The following is a 27065-nucleotide window of genomic DNA, read 5'->3' as shown; positions in this document are numbered from 1 at the left end:
ACCACTCTCACGGAGCCGAAAAGAGTCCGGTGCCCTCACACTTTCAACACACGGACATGCACTATATTGCTTCCTGATTATTTGAAACTCGCACGCCCGGCACAAGCTAGAAAACAGCTTCATGACAGCTGGCATCGTAAAAATACTACCGCTTTTGTCCAAAGGGGCCGCCAAGGGACCAAGTTACTCGTAGTGGCTTTAATACTAATTTGTTTTATATAGCCTATGTTGTTTCATAGTTTGGCTTTCAATAAAAAGGAAGTTCCAATTAAGTTTGTGTATGCTGTTCTAGTGGTGGTGGGGGGCAGGGAGATCTACATTGTGGACTATTTGCACTGAATTGGAAATTATGATATTTTTTAAAAACTACACAGAATTACAAGGGTGTAGAGAATGTGTTATGATAAGAGCATTTAATTGAGAGAAAATAATGGGACAAAAATAAATCAAGGGGCATTCTCCATGTGAGCCTTTGCCATATCTGCACGTCGCACACGCCCCCGATGGTTAGGACAGTCGCACAGCTTACAGCTAGGAATGTCTGCAGAAAGTTTCACAGCTCTGGATTTTAAACCATGAATTGATAAACTTGCATCTAAGAAAATATTATCAGTTTTCCGAGGGCTGTAAATAGGCCAATCTATGTGGCTAAATAGCATGCTTATATTGATGATTGATTGTGTCAAGTGTCTAAGAATGACTTCTAACAATATATGGCTTGCCCACCCCTTTCGTTTCCAATGGTGGCTTGGCATATCATGGCTTGGCATACCAATGTAAAGTGTCATAACACTGGTGCTGGGTCATTGATTCCTATAAAAAACTAAAACAAAACTTGATGTGTTTTGAATGTGCAGAAAGTTTTGAAAAATCCAGGAGAATAAATATTGTGGCTCAATCCAGAATGCCTGAGAGCCCTACTGCATTATATTCCTTATATATTCCTTATAAAGAACCTGAATGTTGTCTTTTAATTTTTTTGTTGAAACAAAACCTAGCCTATGCCCCTGCATTATATACCTAGATATGTTGTTTTATTTTTGGATTAAAAAGAAGGCATGTTAGTAAACGACATGTCTGGCCCTTAGTGCGATTGTCATGTCGTAGAGTGTGAAAATTAGTTTGACACCCCTTCTTTACATGGTTTAAATGAAGGCTGTTTACAAACCACAGAGTTTCCCCTGTCATGCAAATAAGATTGGCAGGTTGTATACACATAGGTTCCTTATTCGATTTAGCTGTAAAAAAATTTAAATAGCTCATATGTGCTCACAATTAAGATTGAATGAGTGTGATATGAGGCTTGACTGATTGGCTTACAACATCGCTGCATGACACTAATGAATTGTTTCAGCTATGATTAGGAAAAAGTGTACATTGTCTCTTTCAAGTCTCAAAACAGAAATCTTAAATTGAACAATTGTAGGTGTTATGTTATTGTGTCATGTAATTCCATGTAGGATGAGCCCTTTGTGATGGTAGCATTTGAAAATAAAGCATACTTCCTCCTTCAGTGCCGAATCACACGCCGCCGCTGCTGTATTTTCTCCGCCGCTGCTATAAAAATCCTTCTGCTCCTCATTTTCTATTTTTTTGGTACGTAGCTCCTTTTAGAAAATGGGCAGCGCGTAACGTAAATTGCGCAGCACGCGGCACATCATCACGTAGCCAAAGAAGTCAAAGAAGAAAAACCGATTAATGGACCTCATTTTCTCTGACCTGTAGTTGTTACCTCTTCCTCTCTGAACTAATGTTCTGATTCATAGTGTTTGTTATGAGCTGACCGTTCAATGAAACATATTCTCCCTCCTCCTCAGCTGATATTCCAACTCATGTCATGTCTTCTGTTAAACCCAACAAGTTTTCTTTTCTAGGCCACTGACTTTTACCTTATATAATACCTTTGTATATCTTTTTCTCTTTTCCGTAGCCTACAAGCCCCAAGTTTGGAAAAGCAGATTCCTATGAAAAGCTGGAGAAACTGGGAGAGGGCTCCTATGCTACAGTTTACAAAGGAAAGAGCAAGTAAGTTATGTTATATAGGTCAGTGGTTTTCAAACTGGGGTTATGGCAGGGAGGGGGGGCGCGGATGAATATGTGAAAAAAAAAAAAAAAGTTTGAGTTTGTGTTTTTTATATTAAGATCACGGCAAAGCTGGACAAGAGTTCTTCTGCTTCGTTCCTCTCACTGCATTTAAATGCATTCATTATATTACAGAGAAATAGGTCTCGTTAAAGAAAAAGAGCACCAAGCCCAACCCAGAGGACCCTGCATACATTTTTTTTATTTTAAATTAATATTTTTATGAAAAATCCATGTGTCTTTCTTCAATAGCTTCTAATTAATCAGAGCCAGTGTCTCCAAATTATTTGTTCACACAAAATTCCTCATATTTAGCCTCTTAATTTTCCTCTCAAAGTGCACCAGATTCATGCATTTCACTTTAAAAAGTACCCCCGGACCCCCAGGGTTTTTCCTGGCTCAAAATGGGCCTTTGGGGGGTGACTACGCGGACACATTTTGGTCACAAAACTTTTTGGGGTAACAATGAGTGTCAAGGCAAGACATGATGTGGGTTATCTTATCTGCTGATTTTGCTGTTATTTTTATTGCAATTAAATGTTTTGTCTATTTTATTTAGTAAATTAAACACCAATCAATAAAACTGTTTTCAAATGTTTATTTTCAGGGATGGGAGTAGAATGAGGGAGGGAGAGAGAGTTGTATTTGGAAAAAAGGGATGTGGGTTTGGCAGAAGGGAGGTCTCTACTGGCAGAGGTCACATCCTGCTACAGAACATTTGACCCTCCTTTTTTTGTTTGCCCGGTAAAAGGACCTGACAAGACCACGGTAATCGATGTCGTCTGCATTTGGTCCATCAATGGCCACCCTGCAGCACACATGCTTCCCCTACCATCTCTTTCCCTACCACTATCCCTGTATGGACCTGGGCCTCTCCTGACCTAGACGTACTAGGCCTATTTCATTGTCATAAGAGAGAGTAAAAAGGTTAAGCCTGTGTAGCGGGTACAGGTGGTTCAGATTAATTCTGATATTAGAAATTAATCTGATGATTAATAATACTTTAATAGTTTATTAAAGTTCAAAAGGGGCACCACCATTCATTTAAGAATGGAAAAATAATAGCAAATTGTCTCGTTTAATCAATGGTTTATTCTCAAATATTGATTACTTTAAGGTTCAGTTAAATGAATCAACATTAATAAATCCTAGTCTCAATGATCATTTCCATAAAATAATGTAATCAAATAATTACTATTATAAATTTGGTAATATGATCTTAACACTGAAGGCTACAGAGTTCTTGTACTTGTTGGTTGCGGACCTCCCAATAATATTCACACAAATGAATGACAGAAACTTCTAGTTACAAAAGAAAATGCATGTAATTTATTAACACGAAGTAAACAAAATCCAACACATTTAAAAAACCACTAAACTAAAGCACACAGTGTGTGTGGGTGTGTGTGTGTGTGTGTGTGTGTGTGGGTGCAGGTATGTGAATGTAAATTGAGTGTGTGTGTGTGTGTGTGTGTGTGTGTGTGTGTGTGTGTGTGTGTGTGTGAGTGTGGAGGTGTGAAAAACCTTTGTCTATGGGGGAGAGCTTGAAGAGAAACAAAAGGAGCCTTTGGCCAAAGGTCCCTTTTAAAGGTAATTCAAATCAACATAAATGTTTGGGTATCTAACCAATAAGTTCAATGTGATATCACAGTATTGTAAACCCAATTACAAAGTAACAATGAACAGTTCAAAATCAGTAAATATACATTTCCAAGTTAACAGTTCTTAAAGCCATGTGTCCTTGCTAAGCTAAGCTAACTGCCCAGAAGTTCATACGATACCAGATGTTTACACAGCGCTTGTTGCAGTGTTGGAGACTGGTCTTTATGGCATGAGATGGGGGTTTTGCTTGGCAGGGTCGGTCTTGATTCAGTTCGGATGAACTGGTCCTTTGGTTCTTCAGTAGCGGCGGGCTAACTGGCGTTGTTGTCTCTGGTAGTTCTTCTTCTTCTTAAAGGGTCTGGCCTTTGTGGGAGCTTGGTTCGTTCCCTGGTTCTTCTGGTTCTTCTAGTTGCTTTGGAGCAGCCGGTTGGATCCTTGTTCCTCTTTGGTTGAGAGGGGCTTCACGGCTGTTTGGACAGGCCGTGTTGTAGAGCCTGGATCAGGGAGACCAGAGCTTGTCTGGGTCCAGAAGGTTGAGCTACCCCCGGTCTGGGTGGTTAGCAAGGCAGGAGAGAAGAGGCTGTCTGCACCACTCCCTTCGGAGATGCAGAGACAAAAAGAGCGAGCAGACCTCCTTCCTTGAGGTCGCGAGGAGAAGAGAGAGCAACTGGCACCCCCAGTCTGTTGGGTGGTGCGTGGAGAAGCGAGCTGTACCTCCACACCGTTTGGTGGTGGGTAGAGAAGAGAGAAACACCTCGGATGGTGCTTGAAGGGAAGAGGGTGAGCTGTATCAGCTCACTTGCTATTATCAGAAAACAGCATAAGACTTCTGACCAATGGCAGAAGAGACAGGGGTCATGTGGGACATCCTGTCTTGGGGCTGGCAGAGCAGAGGAACCGATAGGTGTGAAAACACAGATAACAGCTTTGGCTCAAACAGAGGAATGTTGGGGGGTTGGGACACAAACATTTTGCTTGGTCAGAAACCAAGTCTTAATTCACTTTAGAGTCAAAAGTCTTAAGGAATGAATGAACCCATGTACATATTCACTACACCTGTATGAATTACTGAAGCACTTATATTTTAATTAATTATAAGAGTGGTTAATTCTAAGATACATTCACCTTTCCTCATCCCCCTCTTTCCTTATCTTTTTTTTAAAGAAAGCCTCGATACCAGTAGTTCGCTTCATGATCCAAGCTGTAAAGAAGACTTTGAAGTAAAACTTGCACATAGGGTTGCCACCTTGGACTAAGGAAATCATAATCATGTCATAATCTGTCTATGAACCAACTGGTTTCTACAATCTTTTTTTATTTTTGCGGGGAGCATGCACAAGCATTATTCATAGAAAAAAAATGTGGGGGCCCCACACAGGGTCTTGAAACGGGCCCCGAGATCGTTAAGACCGCCCCTGCACGCTTGTCGTGCCGCCTGACGAAACACTGCGCCTTCTCTCTGCCCGCTCGCCTCTCCATTGAGAATGCATTAGTGGGCGCAACAAACGCCTCGGCCCGTGTGAAACGGCCTTAACTACTGAACGAAGGAAATCAAATGAGGTTCTGGCATTTTCCCCAAAAAACGGGACAAATTGTGTCCCGGGAGAGATTTTTCTTTTCCCGGGACAGCTGGTGAAAAAAGAGAACAATTTCGGGAAAAACGGGACGGGTGGCAACACTACTTGCACACCAAACTATTCATTGACACCATTATTCATTGATTGTTACAGTAGCCTAAGCATATGGGCTAAATGTCAGGGGACCATATAGCCTACACTACAGTTTAAAAAAAGCCTATAGCCTATAGGAAGGGCTTTAGATATATATTTATTTATTTTTTCATATGTAGTCCTATCCTAATATTTATAAGAAAACCTATTGCGCACGTGTTTGTGTGTGTCAAACATCATAATTAACAGCTGTTAGCTGTCCACTAACAGCTGATTCAGAGATGTAAGCCATTAGATCCCCGACCTGATTTCTACCATAGGCTATATTTATACACACCAAAAGTGTTTTATTGGAAACTTACCTCAAACCTGATGTAGGCCTACCGGTAATACGACGGAATCCAAAAGTTCTGTGGGTCTGAGTTCCCTGTAGTCAGCCTGTCACTCACTGTCCGACGCTGCCGTTACAATGGCACTTGCGGGAAACTTCGCGGGACGAAATTAAAAATAACTCATGGATATAAAGCCAACATGTTGTTGATAACATGTCAAATGAAGTGATTTTTTTTTACAACTGAGATTGCAAGTAATATGACTGGAATGAGGCGGAAATGGGAACACATTTGGAGCCGTTTTAAGTAGATTTTTATTTATTTATTTATTAAAAAAAATAAATAAATCACTTTGGCGCTGAGGATTTTCCTTTGGCGCTGGCTAAAATTCCTTTGGCGGGCGCCAACATTTTTTCAATGCAGGAAAAACCCTGACCCCCCTACGAGGGTCTGGTTCTCCACTGGCTACTATTTTCCTCCAGCAGGACATTGGAGGCACTAGCGAAAAAACACTGGGTGTGTGAATGACATTTAACTCACTCCCACCTAATTTTACAATAAATTATATTACAGAGCCGTGCTCCCCTTCACAAAATTCTCTTTGTTCTTGCTTATTACTTGTCATTTTTAATTAAACTGTTCTCATTGATCTTTGAACACCATTTACAGTCATTTTCTGGAACTCTTTTTGCATGCTTTCAGACTTGCTTTGACCAGGCAGCGTTCGGCATTCACCTGTCAACATAAACAACCACTTTTAAAGCTCCCATATTATACACTTTTCGGTACTATTATACACCATATTATATGGTCTTAGTGGTCCCTAATACGTTTTTCTTTAATTGTTTGCTGAAAAAAACTTTCAGATAATTTATTGTACTATGCTGATGTTCAGCTAATCTCACAATGGCCTATTTTTTTAAAAAGAGCTGCAGCTCCCCTCGTAAATATACAATCTTTGAGCTCCCCCCGCCCCCTGTCCGGAAGCGAAGCCAGATACGTCTCGCCCTCTGTCTGTCAGGGCCGTGGACCAATAAGAAATAGGGGTGTGGGCTGCACAGTGGAAGCTTCTGGCTTTCCAGTTTGTGAGGTCAGAAATGAGGAGAATTCTGACTGGAGTATATTGGGGAGAGGGGTGGGGGTTTCAGAAAGGGGGAGAGTGAGAAAAGGAGAGATTGTTATTTTTTTAAATATTTTGGCAGTCTCTAGGCACACCGTGGACCCATGCATATGTTAGAACACATTTAAAAAGTGCATTTAGCATAATATGTGACCTTTAAGTCTATTCTTAGACCGGCAAAAGTCGAATCTCTCCTCTGAGATATTCAAACATCTGTTTAGTCAGTGGCTTGGTCAAGATGTCCACTTTCATGTCATTTGTTGGACAGTATTGTAGTTCTATTTGTCCATTCAGCACACGTTCATGGATGTAGTGATGGTGAATGTCTATGTGTTTAGTCCTGGGGCCTCTCCGAATAGTCAAATCTCCTAACCTATAAGCCTCCTTTCCTATACCTTAACCCCTAAACGTCATCGGGGTTAAGGAGAGATGAAAGGTGCTTCCTATCGAACATAGGAAAAGACAGCACTGTTTCAAATGAATTCGACTCCACTTTTCCTAACTGACGTTATTGCGCGACGGCGAGTATTGCTGACATAAGTCACTAGCGTGAAACTACACTATTCTCCAAAAATTGACTACAACAAGCGCTCGTTTGATCCATGCGTTCTTTTCATATTGATTTTAATCAGGTTGTCGCCAACAGAGTGAGAATCACTCCCATATAGGCCTATCCCAATTCACATGTGGAATAAAAAGAGGCTACACTTATGTTGTTGAAATGAACTGCCCCCAGTAACTTCATTAAATGTGAAGTTGGTATTTTATTTTCTTATGGTGTAAATTATGTGCTACGAAAATAACTATTATGATGTTGGTCTTTTATGAGTTCTTTATTATCTTTATGGGGGGGGGGGGTATTTTGTTTTAGCAGAGTTAAATCTTCCTCTCTTCTCCTCTCCTCTCTTCTGTTTTACCCATGGACATATAAAGAAATGGACACCGGATTGAAACACGGCGCTCATTCATTCCTATGAAAGCTGCTCATTGGCGCAGGGAAGCCACAAGGAAGTATTAATGCGGAAATACCATGCGGTCCAGAAGCATGACGTAGCGGCATTATGGACCTATCAAGAAAGAGGGAGGCAAGCGTAGCCATGACGTAGCGGACTGGTAGCGGATGTAGAATCATTCTCGTTCTGTAGCATCCTTAGCATCTAGCATTGTAAGCTAAAGGTTTAAGCAAGCACAGTTGTATTGCTTACCGACCATGGTCGTATAAGTCACTAACCCCCCGATGATGCGCTATGTGTGATCTTTAAATTACACTCCGTTTTTGTAAAGTAATACAGTGGTGAACAAGTTCTAAACGGAGATTCCTCCAACCATCTAAACCAAACTAGTGGACCAGCGCTGTTTTGATAGCATGTGTTACATCTTTATAGGTCCTACAAATCCCTCGGCGACTCAAAGTGTTAAAAAGTCACCAAAATGCCTAAAAACTATCAACGTCCTTCAAGTTAAGTAAAGGGAAAACCTCAGACACAAGAGGTTAAGGGAGCCGTGCACTGAGCATGGACCTATAAAGAAAGAACTGAGCCCTCTCGGAGACCGGGCCGAAAACCGAAACATTTGTTTCACTACGACTCTGTTCAGCTCTGCCCACAGCTCTGCCCACGGCTGCCCACCCGTCCTCCTCCCTCGAAAACCAACTGAAAGCCGTTAAAAGCCGTTGGGCTAATAAAACGCTTGAGGTGGCGTTTTGAAATGAAAAAACTTCAGTTTTAATAGTAAAAAACTGAAGTTATCTAAAGATTAGTATGAGCCTATGATTGATATTCAGAAAAATTTTGCGGAGACACAATCTTGTTCGCCGCTTGTATTGTGTGGACGGGGAAATCTGCCTACGGACCGCATGAAAAAGAAACGTTGAAACGCTCAAGAAACGTTGAATATGATTTGAAAAGCTCAATGTCTTGTGACTTGTTTAAATGTTGAATGGAGTCTGTTGCTAAAAGTATGCCAGAGGAGATACATTTCAAACGAGGTGAAGTTTTAAAGGATTTGAAGGCTGCTCATATCCGTTTCAATGTTAAAATAATTTGTTAAAAAGCTGATTATTTAAAAGTTAGTTTAAAGAGGTAAAAGAAAGAGCTGAAGGAGCTGAACATTTCAATAGTTGAATGGTTAAAATAGCCTTCACACTAATGTTATCCTAATCTTTATTTTTCGTCCGTATGTTTTTGGCTCTCTGTAATTCCTCAAATCTTCAGCTATTTTAACCATTCAACTATCAAAATGTCCAGCTCATTCAGGGACTTCTTTTAACTTTTGTTACTTTTAAACTATTTAAAATATTTCGCTTTTTAACAAATTATTGTAACATTCAAAAGGATGGGAGCAGCGTTCAAATACTTCTAAAACTTCACATCCTTTGAAATGTATCCTCTGGCATAATTTTAGCTACAGACTCCATTCAACATTTAAACACGGTCACAAGACATTGGGCTAATTAAATCATATTAATTAAAAAAAAAAATTCAATGGTTTTTGAAAAAACAATAGAAGTTTAATGCTCTTCAGCGTCTTCAGGACTTTATAATGGGTGTGTATTGCTTTCCTTAGAGTGCGTGATGTCACCCACTCTAGCTCTGCTCTCATTCAGGTTCTTCAAAATATGTTCACTAAATCCTTTTATCTTCTACTATACCTTTAACTACTCATACACAATTTATAAATCAAAACATAGATGAATCAAGACAAAGTGGTGGCGCTACAGCAAACCTCATGGGCTCCCCATTGACATCAGAACAACTGAAAGCCTACACTTCCGCAGGAGGCTTTAAACACATCTCTTTAAAGCTGGGGTGGAGGATTTGGGGAGAAAATGGCAGTTGGGATAGAGATTCGAATCAAAATACCTCAACAGCTCCACTTGTTCTCTTTGGTCCCTCCCCTATGGTCCCTCCCTGACACGCTCTACACCAACAAAGTCGTGCCAAAGTGAAAGGACAGTCCCAACAGTAAGAACAGAGAATCGGAGCCTCGCTCTGATTGGTCAAAGTGTACAGCTCATGTTAACTTTGACCAATCAGAAATCATATACCCCAGCTTTAAACTGCACTCTTTAGATTGTACTAGTACTTGTGTGATTCTTGCAGTTCTAAGTGTGTACCTTCATGGTTGAATGCACTTAAAGCGGCAACGAGTAACATTTAAATATCTTTTAAACAGCCTAATTTTTCCTCTGATAATCATAAATTACCTTTAACAGCAAACGAGACCATCAGTGCAAAGAAAGACGTTTTTATATAGTTTTTATTACTGCATTTGATCTGGTCGTACACCCAGTCCGATTTTCGGTTCACGCGTGCATGCTCTATGGTCACATATCCGTATTGGTCGCAGATTTCAGTGTGGCGCAGGAACGTGAATTGAAAAGCCTATCACTCCAGGTGAGGGAAGGGGAGCGGGAGACCAGATCCCAATTCACCAGATGTGGGACAAAGACTACGTTTGTGCGGGACAATGCGGGACAAAGTGCCGTTTTTTTAGCAAAATAAACTCGTGTCACCACCGGTAATGCCAGAGACACGGCTTTCTAAATTAAAAAAACACTATCTTTAGATCAGCGTGCAGCAGTTAAGTTAGCTACTGTTAAACAAATAGAGCATTAAGGCTGCGGCTTCACATTAAAAGCATTTCACTGGCTTCACATTAGCATTTCACTTGACAAACGTGAGTTGGCTTTTATTTTGAAGTAACAGGAAAGTGAACGTTGAAGCACTGCAGGCAGCACCTTCACAGAGCCACTGAGCCCAGCAGCCCGATACACACACACAGACAACCACACACACAGACAAACGGAGACTGCTGTCTCCTGACAGCTATCGGATAAATGCCAGATTATAAAACACGCATTTAAAAAGGGGGGCTCACTTTCAATAACAATGCGGGACAACGTCTCAATTTGCGGGACGTGTGAAAAGTAATGGAAATGCGATCTGGTCATCCTAGAAGGGGAGCGGGAGCCTTGTTTGAGACAGTTATTTGTCGTCATAATGACTGATAACGGGACTGAACCATCAAAGAAAAAAAAATAAAATGCAATGAAGAAAAGCTCAAAGGGAGAGTGATAGGCGGGCGGGAGGGCGTTGCCAAGCAACGTATACACAATTTCACGCAGCGAACCTAGACTGCAGTGTTTACTCCTAAATGAATGAGCGGTAGCCTACTAAAACAAAGTTTACTTTGCCTCACCAGCATCATCAGATGACCATTATTCATCTGAAATAGTCATTATTTACAACAACATAAACACATTACCTCATCGTGATCCATAACTAACTGCCGTCTCTCGTTCATTCGCTTTGTGTGGGGACTGGGGACACATACTCGTTCAGCTCCGTGAGAGGTGACAATGGATCAACTCATTGCAATCAGGTCAGGTGTAGTTGATGCTGTGTCACTAACCACTCTCACCGAGCCGAAAAGAGTCCGGTGCCCTCACACTTTCAACACACGGACACGCACTATATTGCTTCCTGATTATTTGAATCTTGAGGCCCTGCACGAGCTAGAAAACAGCTTCACGACAGCTGGCGTCGTAAAAATACTACCGCTTTTGTTCAAAGGTGTCGCCAACGTGCCGACTTACTCGTTGTACCTTTAATGGAAGTCACTTTGGATAAAAGTGTCGCTAAATAAAATGTAATGTAATGGATTTTCAGGATATGCAATATCATAATTGTAATGCATGAATGCTTGCAGCTAGTGCGGAGACAGCATCCAAAGTCTGAGAGGAAATGGGAGGGGCTATATATGAAAGGGGAGGAGTTGGATGGGAAAGAGGAGGAGCTGCATAGTGGAGGGGCTTGGGAGGAAAGAGGAGGAGCTGGGGAAATGGGAGGGACTGGAGAGAGAAGAGGAGGGGCTGGAGGGAGAAGAGGAGGAGCTGGAGAGGGAATATGAGGAGCTGCAGCTGTGACCACAACATGACCCTCTTGGTGACCTAGGCTTCTCCGAATGATCCCGATGAAAATCCTGGACAAGAGAGGGGTCGAGGATGTGACCCCGCGATATCCAGGTCCTCTCCTCTGGACCATAACCCTCCCAATCGGTGAGGTAGTGTTAACCCTTGCTCCGACGACGTAACCGCCGGACAGTGAAAGCAGGGTGTTCGTCAATCAAACGGGGAGAATGGGGGAGGCTGGCTTCAACCGAGACGTGGAAAGTGGGGTGGACACGCATAGATGGGGGCAGCTTGAGTCTGATGGCAGAGGAATTAATGATGGAAACAATAGGGAAAGGGCCAACAAGACGAGGGGTTAGTTTTTTCGAGACAGTTTGCAGGGGGAGATCCTTTGAGGAAAGTCACAGCTTTTCCGATGGAGCGGAGCGGGAGCCCGGTGGCGATCCGCGATGCACCGGTTCTGTTCCGCAGAACGCAGCAATGCGGTGAGTGCGGTGCGTGAGCCCTTCCACACTCTGCGGCAATGGCAGAGATGGTGCTGAACCGAGGGGACGGAGATGTCCTGCTCCTGAGCAGGGAACAAGGGTGGCTGGTAACCAATGGAACACTCAAAAGGGGACATGCTGGTGGCTGCACAGGACATGGAGTTGTCAAAGTCAAAGTCAAAGTCAAAGTATACTTTATTATCCCAGAGTTGGGAAATGTGTGTGGTCAAAAGTGCAACACATTTAGGACACGTAGGCATACAAGTGGGCATGCCACACACAACAACATTTAAGAATAAATAGTTCAGTTCATCAGTGAATCAGTAGCAGGCCTAAAAACAACATTCACAAAGATTAAGTTAAAAATAGTCAAAGAAAAACACAGTGTTCATGATCTTGACCTGTGTCTTTCATTAAAAAGTCTAATAGCAGAGGGGACAAATGACAAGCTAAACCTTTTGGTTCTGATTGACCTTTGCAGCAGCCTGCTTCTGCCACGGTTGCTGCTTTGGAACCTCCTATATAAGGGGAACAAGATCTGACCATAGCTGAGTGACTGACGTCTGACTGCATCCAATGATTTTGCTTGCTGTCTTTACCAAACGCTGTAATTTATCTTGGTCTTTTTTGCGCATGTTGCCAAATACACAAACTACACTCTGAAGGACTGTTTTGTAAAACAATTCCAAAATAATACAGTCCACATGAAAGCAGTTCAGCTTACGTAGGAAAAACATCCGTTGTTGTAGTTATGCGCATACTTAATCCAGGGGAGATGGTCGCTCCAAGCAGAGGGGTTGTGCGCAGCCATATAACGCAGTGCGTTATATGGCCAGTTCCTAGGTCCCAGTTAGCTCTCTCAGCCTGCTCATTAGTCTGAGGGTGGTAACCAGATGACAGGCTGACTGAGGCCCCCAGCGCCCGGCAGGAAGCCTTCCAAACTTGGCAAATTAATTGGGTGCCACGGTCAGAGTTGAGGTCAGCGGGAATCCCGTGGAGGCGAAAAACATGCTGATCGAGCAGCTGGGCGATATCTGTGGCAGTGCGGAGCTTAGGGAGGGCAATGAAATTTACAGCCTTTGAAAACCTGTCCACTACAGTGAGGATGACTGTGTGGCCTTTAAAGGGGGGAAGGCCAGTCACAAAATCGAGACCAATCTGGGACCAGGGCCGACCAGGAAGGGGATGGAGCAGGCCAGCAGGGGGTTGGTGGGAGGATTTAGCCTGGGCACAAACCGTGCTGGCTCGAACTAATGACCGGGTGTCAGCTTCCATCGATGGTCACCAAAAGTGCTTCATCAGGAGGGACAGGCTGCGACTCACGCTATGGTGACAGGCAAAGCGAGACGTGTGGCCCCACACGAGAACCTGGGAGCGAACCGAACTAGGGACTAAAAGGCGACTAGGAGGACCGTTACCCGGATCTGGTTCAGTCGCTTGGGCTTCCCGGACAACGGACTTTATCTCCCAGGTCACAGCCGCTACCTTAAAGCGGCTACGGTAACATTTAAATATCTTTTAAACAGCCTCATGTTTCCTCTGATAATCATAAATTACCTTTAACAGCAAACGAGACCATCAGTGCAAAGAAAGACGTTTTTAAATAGTTTTTATTACTCCTTTTGGTCTGGTCGCACACCCAGTCCGATTTTCGGTTCGCTCGTGCAAGCTCTATGGTCACATATCCGTATTGGTCGCAGATTTCAGTGTGGCGCTGCAACGTGAATTGAGAAGCCTATCCCTCCAGGTGAGGGAAGGGGAGCGGGAGCCTTGTTTGATACAGTTATTTGTCGTCATAATGACTGATAACGGGGCTGAACCATCAAAGAAAAAAAAGAGAATGCAATGAAGAAAAGCTAAAAGGGAGAGTGATATAGGCTACGGGGGACGAGGGCGTTGCCAAGCAACGTGTATACAATTTCACGAGAGCGAAACTAGACTGCAGTGTTTACTCCTAAATGAATGAGCGGTTGGTACTAACACAAAGTTTGCTTTGCTTCACCATCATCAGATAACCATTATCTGAAATAGTAATTATTTACAACAACATAAACACATTACCTCATCGTGATCCATACTAACTGCCGTCTATCGTTCATTCGCTTTCTGTGAGGAGTCGGACACGTAATCTTTCAGCTCCGTGAGAGAGAGTAGTTAGGTGACACTGCTCAACTCAATTGCAATCAGGTGTGTGTGGCAGTGACTGGCATTAGTTGATGCAGTGTCAAAACCACTCTCACGGAGCCGAAAAGAGTCCTCACACTTTCAACACACGGACATGCACTATATTGCTCCCTTCTCAGTTCACACTCACGCGCCTGGCACGCGCTTTGCGACAGCGGGCGTCGTAAAAATACTACCGCTTTTGTCCAAAGGGGACGCCAACGTGCCATGTTACTCGTAGTGGCTTTAAGGCAGGAAGGAGAGAGGATAGTGTCAGGAGGAGCCGGTCTTTTCACAAAGTTAAACTGACGAGAGAGGGCGTCAGGTTTGACGTTCTGGGACCCAGGATGGTAAGTGAGGGTGAAGTTAAACCGCCCAAAATGCTGGGACCACCGGCCTAGCGGGAAATTTGAGCGCTTGGCTGTCTGTATGTACGACAGATTCTTGTGGTCGGTCCAAACCACAAACAGCTGCTCTGCCCCTCCAGCCAGTGCCGCCACTCCTCCAGCGCCAGCTTTACAGCAAGCAGCTTTCTGTTGCCAAATGTCATAGTTGCGCTCAGCAGGTACCTGCGAGAATTTTTTTTGCAGGGATGAATCTTCTCATCAGTAGAAGAACGCTGGGACAGAACGGCCCCTACCCAAGTGTCAGGAGCATCAACCTCCACAATGAACTGCCTGGAGGTTGGATAAGAATAGGGGCAGAAGAGAAGCCTTTGGCGTCCATGCAAATGGTAGGGCAGGGCAGGTGAGACGAGTGAGAGGGGCTGCAACCCTGCTGTAATCGCGGATGAACCTCCGGTAAAAGTTAGCAAATACAAGAACCTGCTGCAGTTGCTTGCAGGAATCGAGGATGTGTGCCTTGACTGAAGCCAGGCACCCATAAGTACCACGGGCAGTGCGAAGTACAATTTGGCACTGACTGCAGGGAATCCAGGGGCCTATCCGAAAAGTCCAATCTCCTAACCTATAAGCCTCCTTTCCTATGCCTTAACCCCTAAACGTCATCGGGGTTAAGGAGAGATGAAAGGTGCTTCCTATCGAACATAGGAAAGGACAGCACTGTTTCAAATGAATTCGACTCCACTTTTCCTAACCGACGTCATTGCGCGACGGCGAGTATTGCTGACGTGAGTCACTAGCGTGAAACTACACTATAGCCTATTCTCCGAAAATTGACCACAACAAGCGCTCGTTTGATCCATGCGTTCTTTTCATATTGATTTTAATCAGGTTGTCGCCAACAGAGTGAGAATCACTCCCATATATCCCAATTCACATGTGGAATAAAAAGAGGCTACACTTGTGTTGATGTTGAAATGAACTGCCCCCAGTAACTTCATTAAATGTGAAGTTGGTATTTTATTTTCTTATGGTGTAAATTATGTGCTACGAAAATAACTATTATGATGTTGGTCTTTTATGAGTTCTTTATTATCTTTAGCCTGTGTGTGTGCGTGTGTGTGTGTGTGTGTTTGGGGGGGGGGGGTATTTTGTTTTAGCCGAGTTAAATCTTCCTCTCTTCTCCTCTCTTCTGTTTTACCTCTCGTTCGTATTCGTGTAGAGTCGGTAAACTCCGGCGGTGGCCTGTTGCTTTAAATCTTGCCGCCGTAAAGGATTATGGGATACCACTATCTCCTTTCCTTTAGCATAGGTTGGTCAGGAGTAACCTATGCTAAAGGAGGGTTAAAGGATGAATCGAGGCTCCTTTCCTAAGCATTTGGAGAATTCGGATCACCTATCCGCCGAGTACTTCCGGTTCATCTCGATAGGAAAGGAAATTTCCTATGCAAAAAAAAGTTTTCGGATAGGCCCCAGGAGTATAAGAAGGGGAGTTGATTGTAGATGAAGACCAGGTGAACAGATTGCAGATGACAGCCAGGTGTGAGTTGAGACAGACAAGGGGAGTGGCAGAAACAAACAGAAGAAAACACAGAGCAGCCAGCTGTGACCACAACACTTTAACTACTATGTTTCAGCTCCTTCAACATTTCTGCATTTTTAGCACTCATTTTCAGCTCCTATTCAGCATCAATTTTCAAACGCTTTCATATCTTCATACTCCTTCCAGTTTAGCATCAGCTTTTTCAGCATCCAACATTCACACACATTTTCTTCTGGAAATGCTTTTTCTAGTTATACAGTGAGCATTACAGTAACTTAATGAATGACTATAGTTATATGTAAATAGTTTGATCCTCTCTTGTAGCTGTGACTCCAATACATGCACTTTATTGTAATGTTGTGTTAATTATTATTTGGATGAAATGACTATAGGACAGGGTCTCTAACTGATGCAGTAAAGGGCAAGCATTGCTAAAGTTTGAGAGCCCTGCCATAAGACCAACGATTGTAATAATTGATTCAATATGTACCACTTATTATGGTGTGGTGCTTTCCTTCCATATTTTACTAATTCAGTTTCTCAAAGGTTCACACACTGTACATTTTTGACACTGCACAGACTCTTATCTTCTCAGTGATATTAGTGTGCATTGCTCCAGACAGCCTTGATTGGTGAGCTTCATTCACTTGTAATCCTGTGGCCTTGTACCCGGATCTCACTCCACTGCTGCTAAATTACATTTCATTGACTTAACAAAGCTTGCTGTTCTACAGCTTCACTGATTTTAATAGCTTATTTTAATAATGTCACTAAACATTGTAGGATTACAATACTGTGGTATGTCCGCTATTGTGTTGCCAGGGTGAATGGGAAACTGGTGGCCCTCAAGGTGATTCGTCTGCAAGAGGAGGAAGGAACGCCCTTCACAGCCATACGAGAAGGTATCAGTTTTTACCTTATTTCCAATGAAAATACAGAGATCCCCCCCTACACACACGCACTCAAGCATGCATGCGCACAAACGCGCGCACACACACGCGCACACACACACACACACACACACACACACAATATATATGTGAGCTTGGGATAGATATCCCAGTACATCAACCACCAACAGTGTTTTGAGGACAATCCAACCCTTATTTATATCTATTACTGAAACAGTATTTTTTTTTTTTATTTAACCCGCCATCGTTCATACTTCCAAAATGTCTAAACTGTATGTTCTTTTTAATGCAATAGTAGAGAGCTACCCTAGTCTTAGTATGATCCCTTGTCAATATAATAGCTGAATACATTTAAATCAAATAAAGACTTACAATGTGTTCATAATGTAAAGTGAATGATGTTTAGATGTGGTTGATGCTCTGCTCAGTTCAGACTGTCATCTGACAGGAGGAGCAAACATCGCACTGCTGATTTATGTCTTTCTCCTTTAAAATGACTGACAGAGTTCCCCTAAACCCCCTGATGCTGTGTGATACTTTTTATTAGGTCCCATGGCAAACACAGCCTCAATAAATAGTTCCATCTATTAAAATTGCATAGGCGAATTTGGGGGACTTTGAGGTAGAATTGACAGTTGTATTTTTAAAAAGCAGTAATTAAAAGGGAATCAGAAAACAATTATGTGAAGTCGTTGTGGACGAATTGATTGACAAAGTCATGAAAAATTGGAATTATAGAGTAAAGCGCCTGTGAGATTTGACAACAAGTTTACCTCCGGGGTCAAAATTTGCCCAGTCGGTAGGATGAGGCTTAACAATGTCTATTACATCATCAAAATGTTGACAATGGAGTGTGAGAGCTTCAAGCAGCAAATCCTCCAGTATCCTTTTCTGTTTTCATTTGTTCTTAATTAGCGCTATGCAAGTATAGTGTATGTGGTTTCTAGAAGGCCTGTGTTGCATTCTAATTAGTCAACTATTGAAGGCAATGATTGTATATATTACTGTGGTATGTCAGTATGTGCTTAACTCTTTTTCAATTCTATTTAAAAATACAATTATTAAGTGATGCTGTACATGACTACATGAACACATTTCAGACATGACAAGCTAGCAGACGAGACAAAAAAGACAACAAAAGAAAAACATATATATATACAGTATATACAGTATATAATACAAAAAAAGAGAAGAGAAAACATACAGAAAGAAACTAGCAGAAGTTAATGGCATATTAAAATATTGTATGTGCTTGACTGTGTGTGTTGTGTCTCCTCAGCATCTCTCCTGAAAGGCCTGAAGCATTGTAACATCGTGCTGCTCCATGACATCATCCACACCAAGGAAACCCTGACTTTGGTCTTTGAGTATGTGGTGAGTCTGTGACCAGTGACCACTGACCCACTGTCTGTGGGCTGACTATCTCTTTTCCTGTTTGTTCAAAAGCACCAGTAGAAAGCAGAGTTTAAAAGGGTCCAGCAGAGTTTAAAAGGGTCCAGTGCTCGTCTGTGTGTCTTCACTTACAATGATTTGACCTCAGTTTCCCTGTTTGTGTATTGTGGGGCTAATTAACTGAAATTCTTTGAACAACTTGATAAATGTACACATTGCATTTTGTATCTACAGGTTGTGATCATTCATTAATCTGCCACTGTGGTGTTTCTGCCTGCTCAATAAAAGGTGATAACAGATCTAAGTGGAATCTTACCTGTACATACAGAGTAAGAACCTGGTGTTGCAGGATATAGGATGGATATAATGAGAATTAAAACCAAGTAATTTCATTTATCCATGTTTAAAACAAATATGTGGGTAACACTTTTTATTAATGGTACACGAATCATCATGAATTCATGTCTGAGTAAAATGCATGAAACTGCATGAACTCATTCATGTAGTACTTCACAAACTATAAGTAATTCACTAGGATTAATGCTATCTCATGCATGATTCAACACAGGAACGATACATTAATGAATGCATCAGCTAAGGTATGTCAATCACCATGATAGTTGAGTTATTACAGAGGATCATGTCTGTCCAGTCACACCAATACACATGTATTTTGTTTAATACCAAGTGTTGAAGTGCTGAAACTTTACCAGACACTTTCCTACTTTTATGTGAACCCCTCGTAAGACTGTCATAGTGAGGGAATCTATATGTACCCCTAATATCGAACTTTTATCTATTTCATTGCGTCCGTTCTACTTGCCACGAGAAATCCCATAAATATTAATATTTATGACGGTGGTTCATATTCATCCTCAAGCCAACATGGAGGAAGCAAGAGCCACCTTTGTGAAACTTGTGCACTGTTTACAAAGCATTTCCCCTGATGCCCCACATTTTCTTCTTGGTGATTTTAACATGTGTAGCCTTAAAAAGCCCCTTGGTCATTTTTACCAGTATGTAACCTGTCCAACTAATGCCTCATTTCCACCGAGTAGAGCGGGTCGGATCGGAGCGGCTCAGAGCGGGACAGCTCACTTTTAAGAATCTCGGTGTTGTTTCCACCGCGGACCCTACCTTTACTGGTAGGGCGGGGTTTATGACCCTACCCTTACTGGTAGGGCGGGGTTTAGGCTGGACTGCGATATCCGCCGCCAGAATATGGGTCAAACTATAGGGTTGTGGAACAACTGTGGTCAAGCAAGGGGTCTCTCGTTTTTGCTTGGTCAAACCAGCCGCTTCTTTATTTATTCCCCCCGTGTTGTTGTGAGCACAGAGACTGCACGGTGCAACTGATAAACAGTGAGCGAACAACGCTGGCTACGTGACATCGTAGCAGTGGGACACAGTGTAGCCAACTGATTATTTTAATGACGAGGAAAAACACCACACAATAAACAGTGCCGCGCTCACATTTTCGCCAAAACAAGACTCTCTTCACTCTAGCCGAGGTGACTACACACGGCGGAAATGATTATTTCGACCAACTGTGGTCAAGCCAGCGGTCTCTCGTTTTTGCTTGGTCAAACCAGCCGCTTCTTTATTTATTCCCCCTGTGTTGTGAGCGTGTATTTAGCCTAAAACTATCTAGGCTATGGCGTAAACACACAGAGACGGCTCGGTGCAACTCAGTGAGCAAACAGTGCTGGCTGCGGCAGCTACGTAGCAGTGGGACACGTAACTAAACCAACTGATTATTAATGACGAGGAAAAACACCAAACAATAAACAGTGCTGTGCTCACATTTTCACCAAAACACAGACTCTCTTCACTCTTGCCGAGATGAATACACATGGCGGAAATGATTCTTTCGACCAACCAATCAAATGACGGCAGCGTGTAGCTCCGCATTTTCGGTCCGCTTTCAGGCGGCTAGTACCCCTACGGAGGAGTACTGAGATCTGGAGCGGCTCAGAGCGGTTAGGTGCGCTTAAACCGTACCCTACCCAACTTTTTACAAATGAAAAGCCAAACTACCCGGACCGAACCGCTCCGATCCGACCCGCTCTACTCGGTGGAAATGAGGCATAAGTATGGTAAAGTGCTTGACTTATGCTATGGCACCTTAAAGGCAGCCTATAAATCATATGCAGTGGCACCATTAGGCTCCTCCGACCACAACTGCATCTTTGCTGCCCCGGTCTATCAATCAGCCCTCAAAAGAGGGAAAGTTGAGCGCAGGGAGGCGTCTGTTTGGACTGATGATGCTACCCGTGAATTAAATGGTTGCTTCCATGGTACCAATTGGGATATCTTTTGAGATACTTGTAACTGACTTAGATGAACTGACTCTCACTGTATCAAGCTACATTACCTTCTGTGAGCAAATGATAATCCCGAGGAAGACAATTAAAGTGTACCCTAATAATAAGCCATGGGTTAGTAAATCCCTCAAAATTTGCCTCAATCAAAGAAAAGTAGTTTTCCACCAAGTTGACATTAAGCAACAAAGACATGCTCAGAAGCTTGTGAAAAAGGAAATAAAGCTGGCCAAAATGCGCTTAAAAGACAACGTAGAGGATAAACGTAAGAATGAGGACTCTCGCTCTGCCTGGAAAGGGATCAAATATATGCTAGGCATTTAGGATAAGAGAAAAGAAAAGGGGTGTCTAACCCTGAAAAGTCTGACTCCATCCTGCCAGAGGAGTTTAACAAATGTTTACCTGAGATTTGATTCCCATGACTTAAGTCAGTGCTTCTCAATTGGTGGGGCGCGCCCCCCTGGGGGGGTGCCGTGAGTTGTCAGGTGGGGCGCGGGCTGCCTTGATTTCCAATAATTATTTTACTTAATTTTTTTTAAGTGCTAGCAAGCGCGATGTGTGCTTGTGTATGGTCATATCCGCGCGAAATGCCGCGATTTGCAGTAAATAAATGTCCACATGTGTCTCCAGGTGTCTCTGTAGGCTATTTAAAAAGAAATCAAGCAAGTAGACTAATAATAACATTAATGAATTATTGGTTATCGCAACACAGAAGGCCTATTGGCCTATAATAATAAAAAACACCACCTTAACTATGTTTACAGTTTAAAAATGTTTTGAATGAAATGCTTAAGTAATGAATTGGATGAATATAGAGTTATTTCAGAGGGCAGTCACATTCAGATAAATGAAGCTGATGTTTGGAGAACACTTGAAAAGACAAATGTGAGAAAGTCCACGGCCTGACAATATCAGTGGAAAACTGCTTAAAATAGTTTTTGAGTGAGATTTTAACATATACAGTATTTTCCAGCTCTCCTTATCCAGTAACAAAGTCCCCATGCTATGGAAAGAATCAATTGTTGTCCCCGTAGCCTAGGGTTCATCACTGAAGGAGTTGGGTGATTATCGTCCAGTGGCCCTCACTTCCTTGGTAATGAAGGGGTTTGAACAAATTGTTAAGAGAAGCTTATTGGCAGTGACACAGAGTGTGGTTGACCCTCTTCAATTGCCTATCAGGGAGGAAAGGGGGTAGATGACGCCATAGCTACTCTGCTGGATTTCATTGTTGGCCACCTGGAGGGCAAGAAGACACATGCACGCTTATGTTTTATTGATTTCTCGTCAGCGTTCAACTGCATGCAGCCCCATATACTTGCTCAGACGGTCTCTAATATACCTGGCATTGACTTTGGCACTGTATGTTGGCTTGTTGACTTCTTGACAATGAGGTCACAAAGAACTCCTGTTAATGACACTTTGTCTGATGCCCTGATGTGTTCCACTGGATCCCCACAAGGCTGCGTTTTGTCGCCCTTGCTATTTGTGCTCTACACTAATGACTGCCAGAGTACCTTTGAGTCAAGGACTATTATTAAGTTTGCCGATGATTCAGTTATAGTCAGTCTCCTGCAGGACCATGAGGTGGACCATGGGCCTGTTTTGGACAATTTCATCAAGTGGTGTGATAGCTCATATCTACAACTGAATGTCTCAAAGACAAAATAAATGAAAATCGACTTCCGCCGGAATGTTCCTGCCACAGCACCCACTGTAATCAGTGGCATAGCTGTGGAGACAGTCAACACATAGAAATACCTCGGCACCATCCTGGACGACAAATTGACTTTCGATGAAAATACGGACTTGGAAAAATTGTCCTTCTCTGCCAAAAGACCATTGGCCTTGACCTGAAAAACCCTGGTAATATTTACCAAGTCAGAGTCACTCGGAAGGCAAAGGCCATACTGTCTAACCCTCTACAATGACTAATGGGTGAGAGGTTGGAAGACTGCAAGATGGCGCCTGTGTTTGGTTGTGCCACTGCTCGTCTGCTACAGTGTCTGTTACGATGTCGTTTCCCCGCCCTGTTCTTGGCTTTCTCCGCCGTCATGTCTGCCTTGACGGCCAGCGATTGTGTCGAGGCATTGAGGATATACTGTATGATCGCAGCTCTCTCTTTGACATTAAAGCGTCGATGGAAATCCGCTTCAACGACTGGGACAGGAACACTTTCCCACCCCCGTTCGTGTGCGCTCCCACCTGCCAGGATTACCTGTTGCTGCTTCGTCCTACGGGTAATCCCAAAAAGAGGTCGAGACACAGAGGCCGCAGGTCTGGTCTCCAGGTCCAGATCAAACGAGCCGCTTGGAGGATGTCCGGATCCACCCGTCCCCTGCGAGGCTACCGGTGGCTGCGTCCTGTTCCGCTGCAGCAGGACGAGGGAAACAACGTCCCGTCGCCGCTCCCCGCTGCATTTCCACACTACGAGGGAGCAGCCTGGATCCGTGGTGGAGCTGATCCCTGGACCCCGCCGCTGCTCTGGCCTCCCATGTTTACACCGGCTGAGAGGCTCCCGACAAGCCGGTACAGCTGGACGTCACGTGGCCGCGTGAGGTGCCTGCGGCAGATTCAGCGCTCAGCTGATAATACAGCTGCTTCACCTTCGCTCAGCCACTTTGGATTACTCAACGCTCGCTCCATTGCAAACAAGGCCTTTTCCATCAATGAGCTCTTCTCCAGGAAAAAGTTGGACTTTCTTTTTCTTGTTGAGACGTGGCAACGTGATGAGGAGTTCATCCACCTGAATCAGCTGTGTCCAGCGGGCTGCTCTGCTGTAGGAACGCCCCGCCCCTCTCGCCGCGGAGGTGGTTTGGCCGCTGTTTTCAGAGACGCGTTCACGTGCAGAGTAATGAGTACGGAGCTTTTTACCACTTTTGAAGCTCAGATGATGCAAATTGGTTGCACCAACACATTTTATTGTATTTTGGTTTATCGCCCCCCTGGCCCTGCTGGTGCATTCTTAACTGAGTTTACTGACTTTTTATCATCCATTTTAAGACTGGAAAAAGTTTTAATTCTTGGGGATTTTAATCTGCACATTGATGATGCTTCTGGCCCAGCAGCGGATTTTATATCTATGACAGAAGCTTTTAATTTCACTCAACATGTCTCCGGCCCCACACATTCGAAAGGCCACACCTTAGATTTAGTTTTGTCTCTCAGCCTGCAGCTTGATAATGTGAGCGTCGAAGATGTGCACCTCAGTGACCATTGTGGTGTATTTTTTGACATGTCTTTGAATTATGACCTTCGCCCCCTACCCGTTAAAGTAGAGAGGAGGATTATCACAGAGTCGACAGCAGTAAGGTTCTGTGACACTTTTGACCCCACTGTTTTCAAAGACTGCACTGAAATTGATGCATTTGTTCACTCTTTTGACAGTCACTGTGCTACTATCTTGGACGAAGTAGCACCTTTTAAAATGAATAATGTGGACCGTCTGCAGTTCTGTCCCTGGATTAATGACATCATTGTGAACTTGAGGAGAACGTGCCGTAAAATTGAACGCCTGTGGCATTCAACCAAACTGGAGGTCCATAGACTTCATTTAAGGGACCTTGTTTCCTCCCTGAATGATCGTTTGGATGAAGCAAGATCAAGTTACTTTAGTCAGCTGATCCAATAAGAGAAATCCAAAAGTGCTCTTTGATACAATCAGTTCTCTTGTCTCACCTCCTGTTTCTGCTGTTGCTGTGCAGTGCAGGGCCAGCTGCAATGAGTTTCTGACTTTCTTTGTCAACAAAGTTAGAGATATAAAGGCGAAACTCCCTTGTTCCCCTTCCTGCAGTGAAGCCCAGCTTGACACCCCTCCTCACAGTTGGTCTTCTTTTAAGGCAGTCACTCAAGTGGACATTTTATCCACCGTAAACACCATGAAAGTGACCCCTTGTCGTCTCGATGTTGTCCCGGCCCGACTTTTTGTTAATGTTTTGGAATCGATCGCTCCTTTCATCACCAAAATGTTTAACATGTCACTCTCAGCTGGTATGTTCCCATGTTCCCTTAAACATGCTGTTGTGGAACCTCATCTAAAGAAGCCGCTTTTGGACCCAGCAGAGCTACAGAACTTCAGGCCTATCTCTAAGATCCCGTTCCTGGCCAAAGTTCTGGAAAAGGTTGTTAGTAACCAACTTACAACATTCTTGGAGGCTAACAACATATTCGACACTTTTCAGTCTGGTTTCAGAAAATTTCACTCCACTGAAACAGCACTGTTAAAAGTGTCCAGTGACATTATGATGGCTGCCGACTCCGGTAAATGTTCTGTCCTGGTCCTGCTAGACCTGTCGTCTGCGTTCGACACAGTGGACCATGATAGTCGGCATGTCAGGCCCTGTGTTAGAGTAGTTTCGATCATACCTGAATGGTAGAACCTTCTGTGTGTCCTCTAATAACATGATGTCAGTACCGGCGGACTTGCAGTGTGGGGTACCCCAGGGCTCAGTCCTTGGGCCGATTCTATTCTTGATTTATTTGCTCCCTTTAGGTGAGCTGATCCAGCAGTTCAGTGACATTTCTTACCATCTGTATGCTGATGATCTTCAACTGTACTGCTCGTTTAAGCCCTGCGAACCCCAGAGGCTGGCTTCCCTTACAAACTGTCTGTCCAAAATAAAGCTATGGCTCAGTGAGAATAGCCTCCAGCTGAACTCCAGCAAAACTGAAACCCTAGTTGTCGCCCCGGACACTATTGACCCACTTATTACCCAGCATCTCGGCAACTTAAGCAGCTCAGTGAAAAAAAGTCTGAGGAATCTTGGTGTAATTTTTGATGAAGGGATGTCCCTAGAACGGCATATGAATCAGCTGGTCAAGAACTGCAATTTTCACTTGTGCAACATCTCCAAGCTCAGACACATGGTCTCGAGCCACGAGCTTGAGATGATTGTCCACACTTTTGTGTCCTCACGATTGGACTACTGTAACAGCCTTCTAACATGCCTTAGTAAAAAAGGCTTGGCTCGTTTACAAGTTGTCCAAAACTCGGCGGCGAGGCTCCTGACCCGCACCCACAGGAGAGCCCATATTTCTCCTATTTTGGCTCCCTGTCGCATACAGAGTAAACTTTAAAATCCTGGTGCTGACGTTCAGGGCTCTTCACGGTCAGGCTCCTGATTACATTAAGGGCCTGATCCAGCCTTATGCCTCCTACAGGAGCCTGAGGTCCTCCACGCAGAACCTCCTGATGGTTCCTCGCACTCGTTTTAAAACCAGAGGAGACAGATCTTTCAAGGCTGTTGCTCCTCGTCTGTGGAATGACCTGCCCCAGTCCCTGCGCATTCTGGACTCTGTGGATATTTTTAAGAGTCAGCTTAAGACGCACTTGTTCAGACAGGCTTTCTAGATCCATGTCTATGTACTCTGTATTATATTGTATAGTATTATATTGTACGTTCTTAGGAAACTCTTCTTTGTAACAGACTCTGTATATGTGTCGTTTTATTGTATTTTATTGTGTTTTTTAATGTGAAGCGCTTTGTGACCCTGGTCTGCGAGAGGCGCTATATAAATAAACTTTACTTACTTACTTACTTACAAGCGCCACAAGAAAAGTGATTTTTCAGGTAAAAGCCAACCCAAACATTACATCTGGAGATTTGCAGACAATTTGACACCACCATTCTTCATTTGGGAGAAGGTTCTCTTGGTGGTAGGCAGAGTTGCGTTTTTGCCCAAACATGGCGGTTTTGGTTATGACCAAACAGTTAAATTTTGGACTAATCTGTCCACAGAATAAGACTTCAGGTATCTCCAGGTGCTCTCTGGCAAAGTTGTGACAAGCAGTTTTGTTCTTTTTTTGAGAGCAGAGGCTTCTTTAGCGACCCTCCCATGAAAGCCATTTTGACTGAGTTTTCTTCTTATTATACAAGTAGTAGTAGTGACATTTTCCTGGTCACTACTGGCGTTTTCTTCGGTGATCCTGGTGAGGAATATGCCCCGGGCAACCTGCAAAGCTGTCTCTACAGTCTCATCGTGGATTTTTCGACACTTTTTCTACACTGCCTCTCAGCTCTTCTCCAACTGCTTCGGGTCCGTACCTAGCTGCTAACAGGCTAACATCACTCTGGCTGGTTCGATGTTGACCTACTTCGCCTCACAGCTGCTGAAGTACAACAACCGCTCCATCCCACCCTGTATTTCCACCATAAAGCAGCTAGGACTATTGCGTAGACCTCGATATATACACA

At 43.4% G+C, this 27065-nt stretch overlaps 1 protein-coding gene across 1 annotated transcript in view; it reads left to right on the top strand.

Annotated features, from left to right (window-relative positions):
* Window positions 1-27065, top strand: part of cdk14 (cyclin dependent kinase 14) — a 287659-nt gene that overhangs the window by 93581 nt on the left and 167013 nt on the right. The window contains exons 4-6 of the mRNA XM_080039284.1: window positions 1931-2025; window positions 17073-17152; window positions 18441-18535. Coding sequence (XP_079895410.1) covers window positions 1931-2025; window positions 17073-17152; window positions 18441-18535 — 270 coding nt within the window. The remainder of the gene's footprint in view (window positions 1-1930; window positions 2026-17072; window positions 17153-18440; window positions 18536-27065) is intronic.

This window comes from Ammodytes marinus (genome assembly GCF_949987685.1).
Source record: "Ammodytes marinus genome assembly, chromosome: 13".
NCBI classification, from domain to species: domain Eukaryota; kingdom Metazoa; phylum Chordata; class Actinopteri; order Uranoscopiformes; family Ammodytidae; genus Ammodytes; species Ammodytes marinus.
The sequence above is the reverse complement of the archived record's forward strand: the minus strand, read 5'-3'. Positions and strand labels throughout refer to the sequence as shown.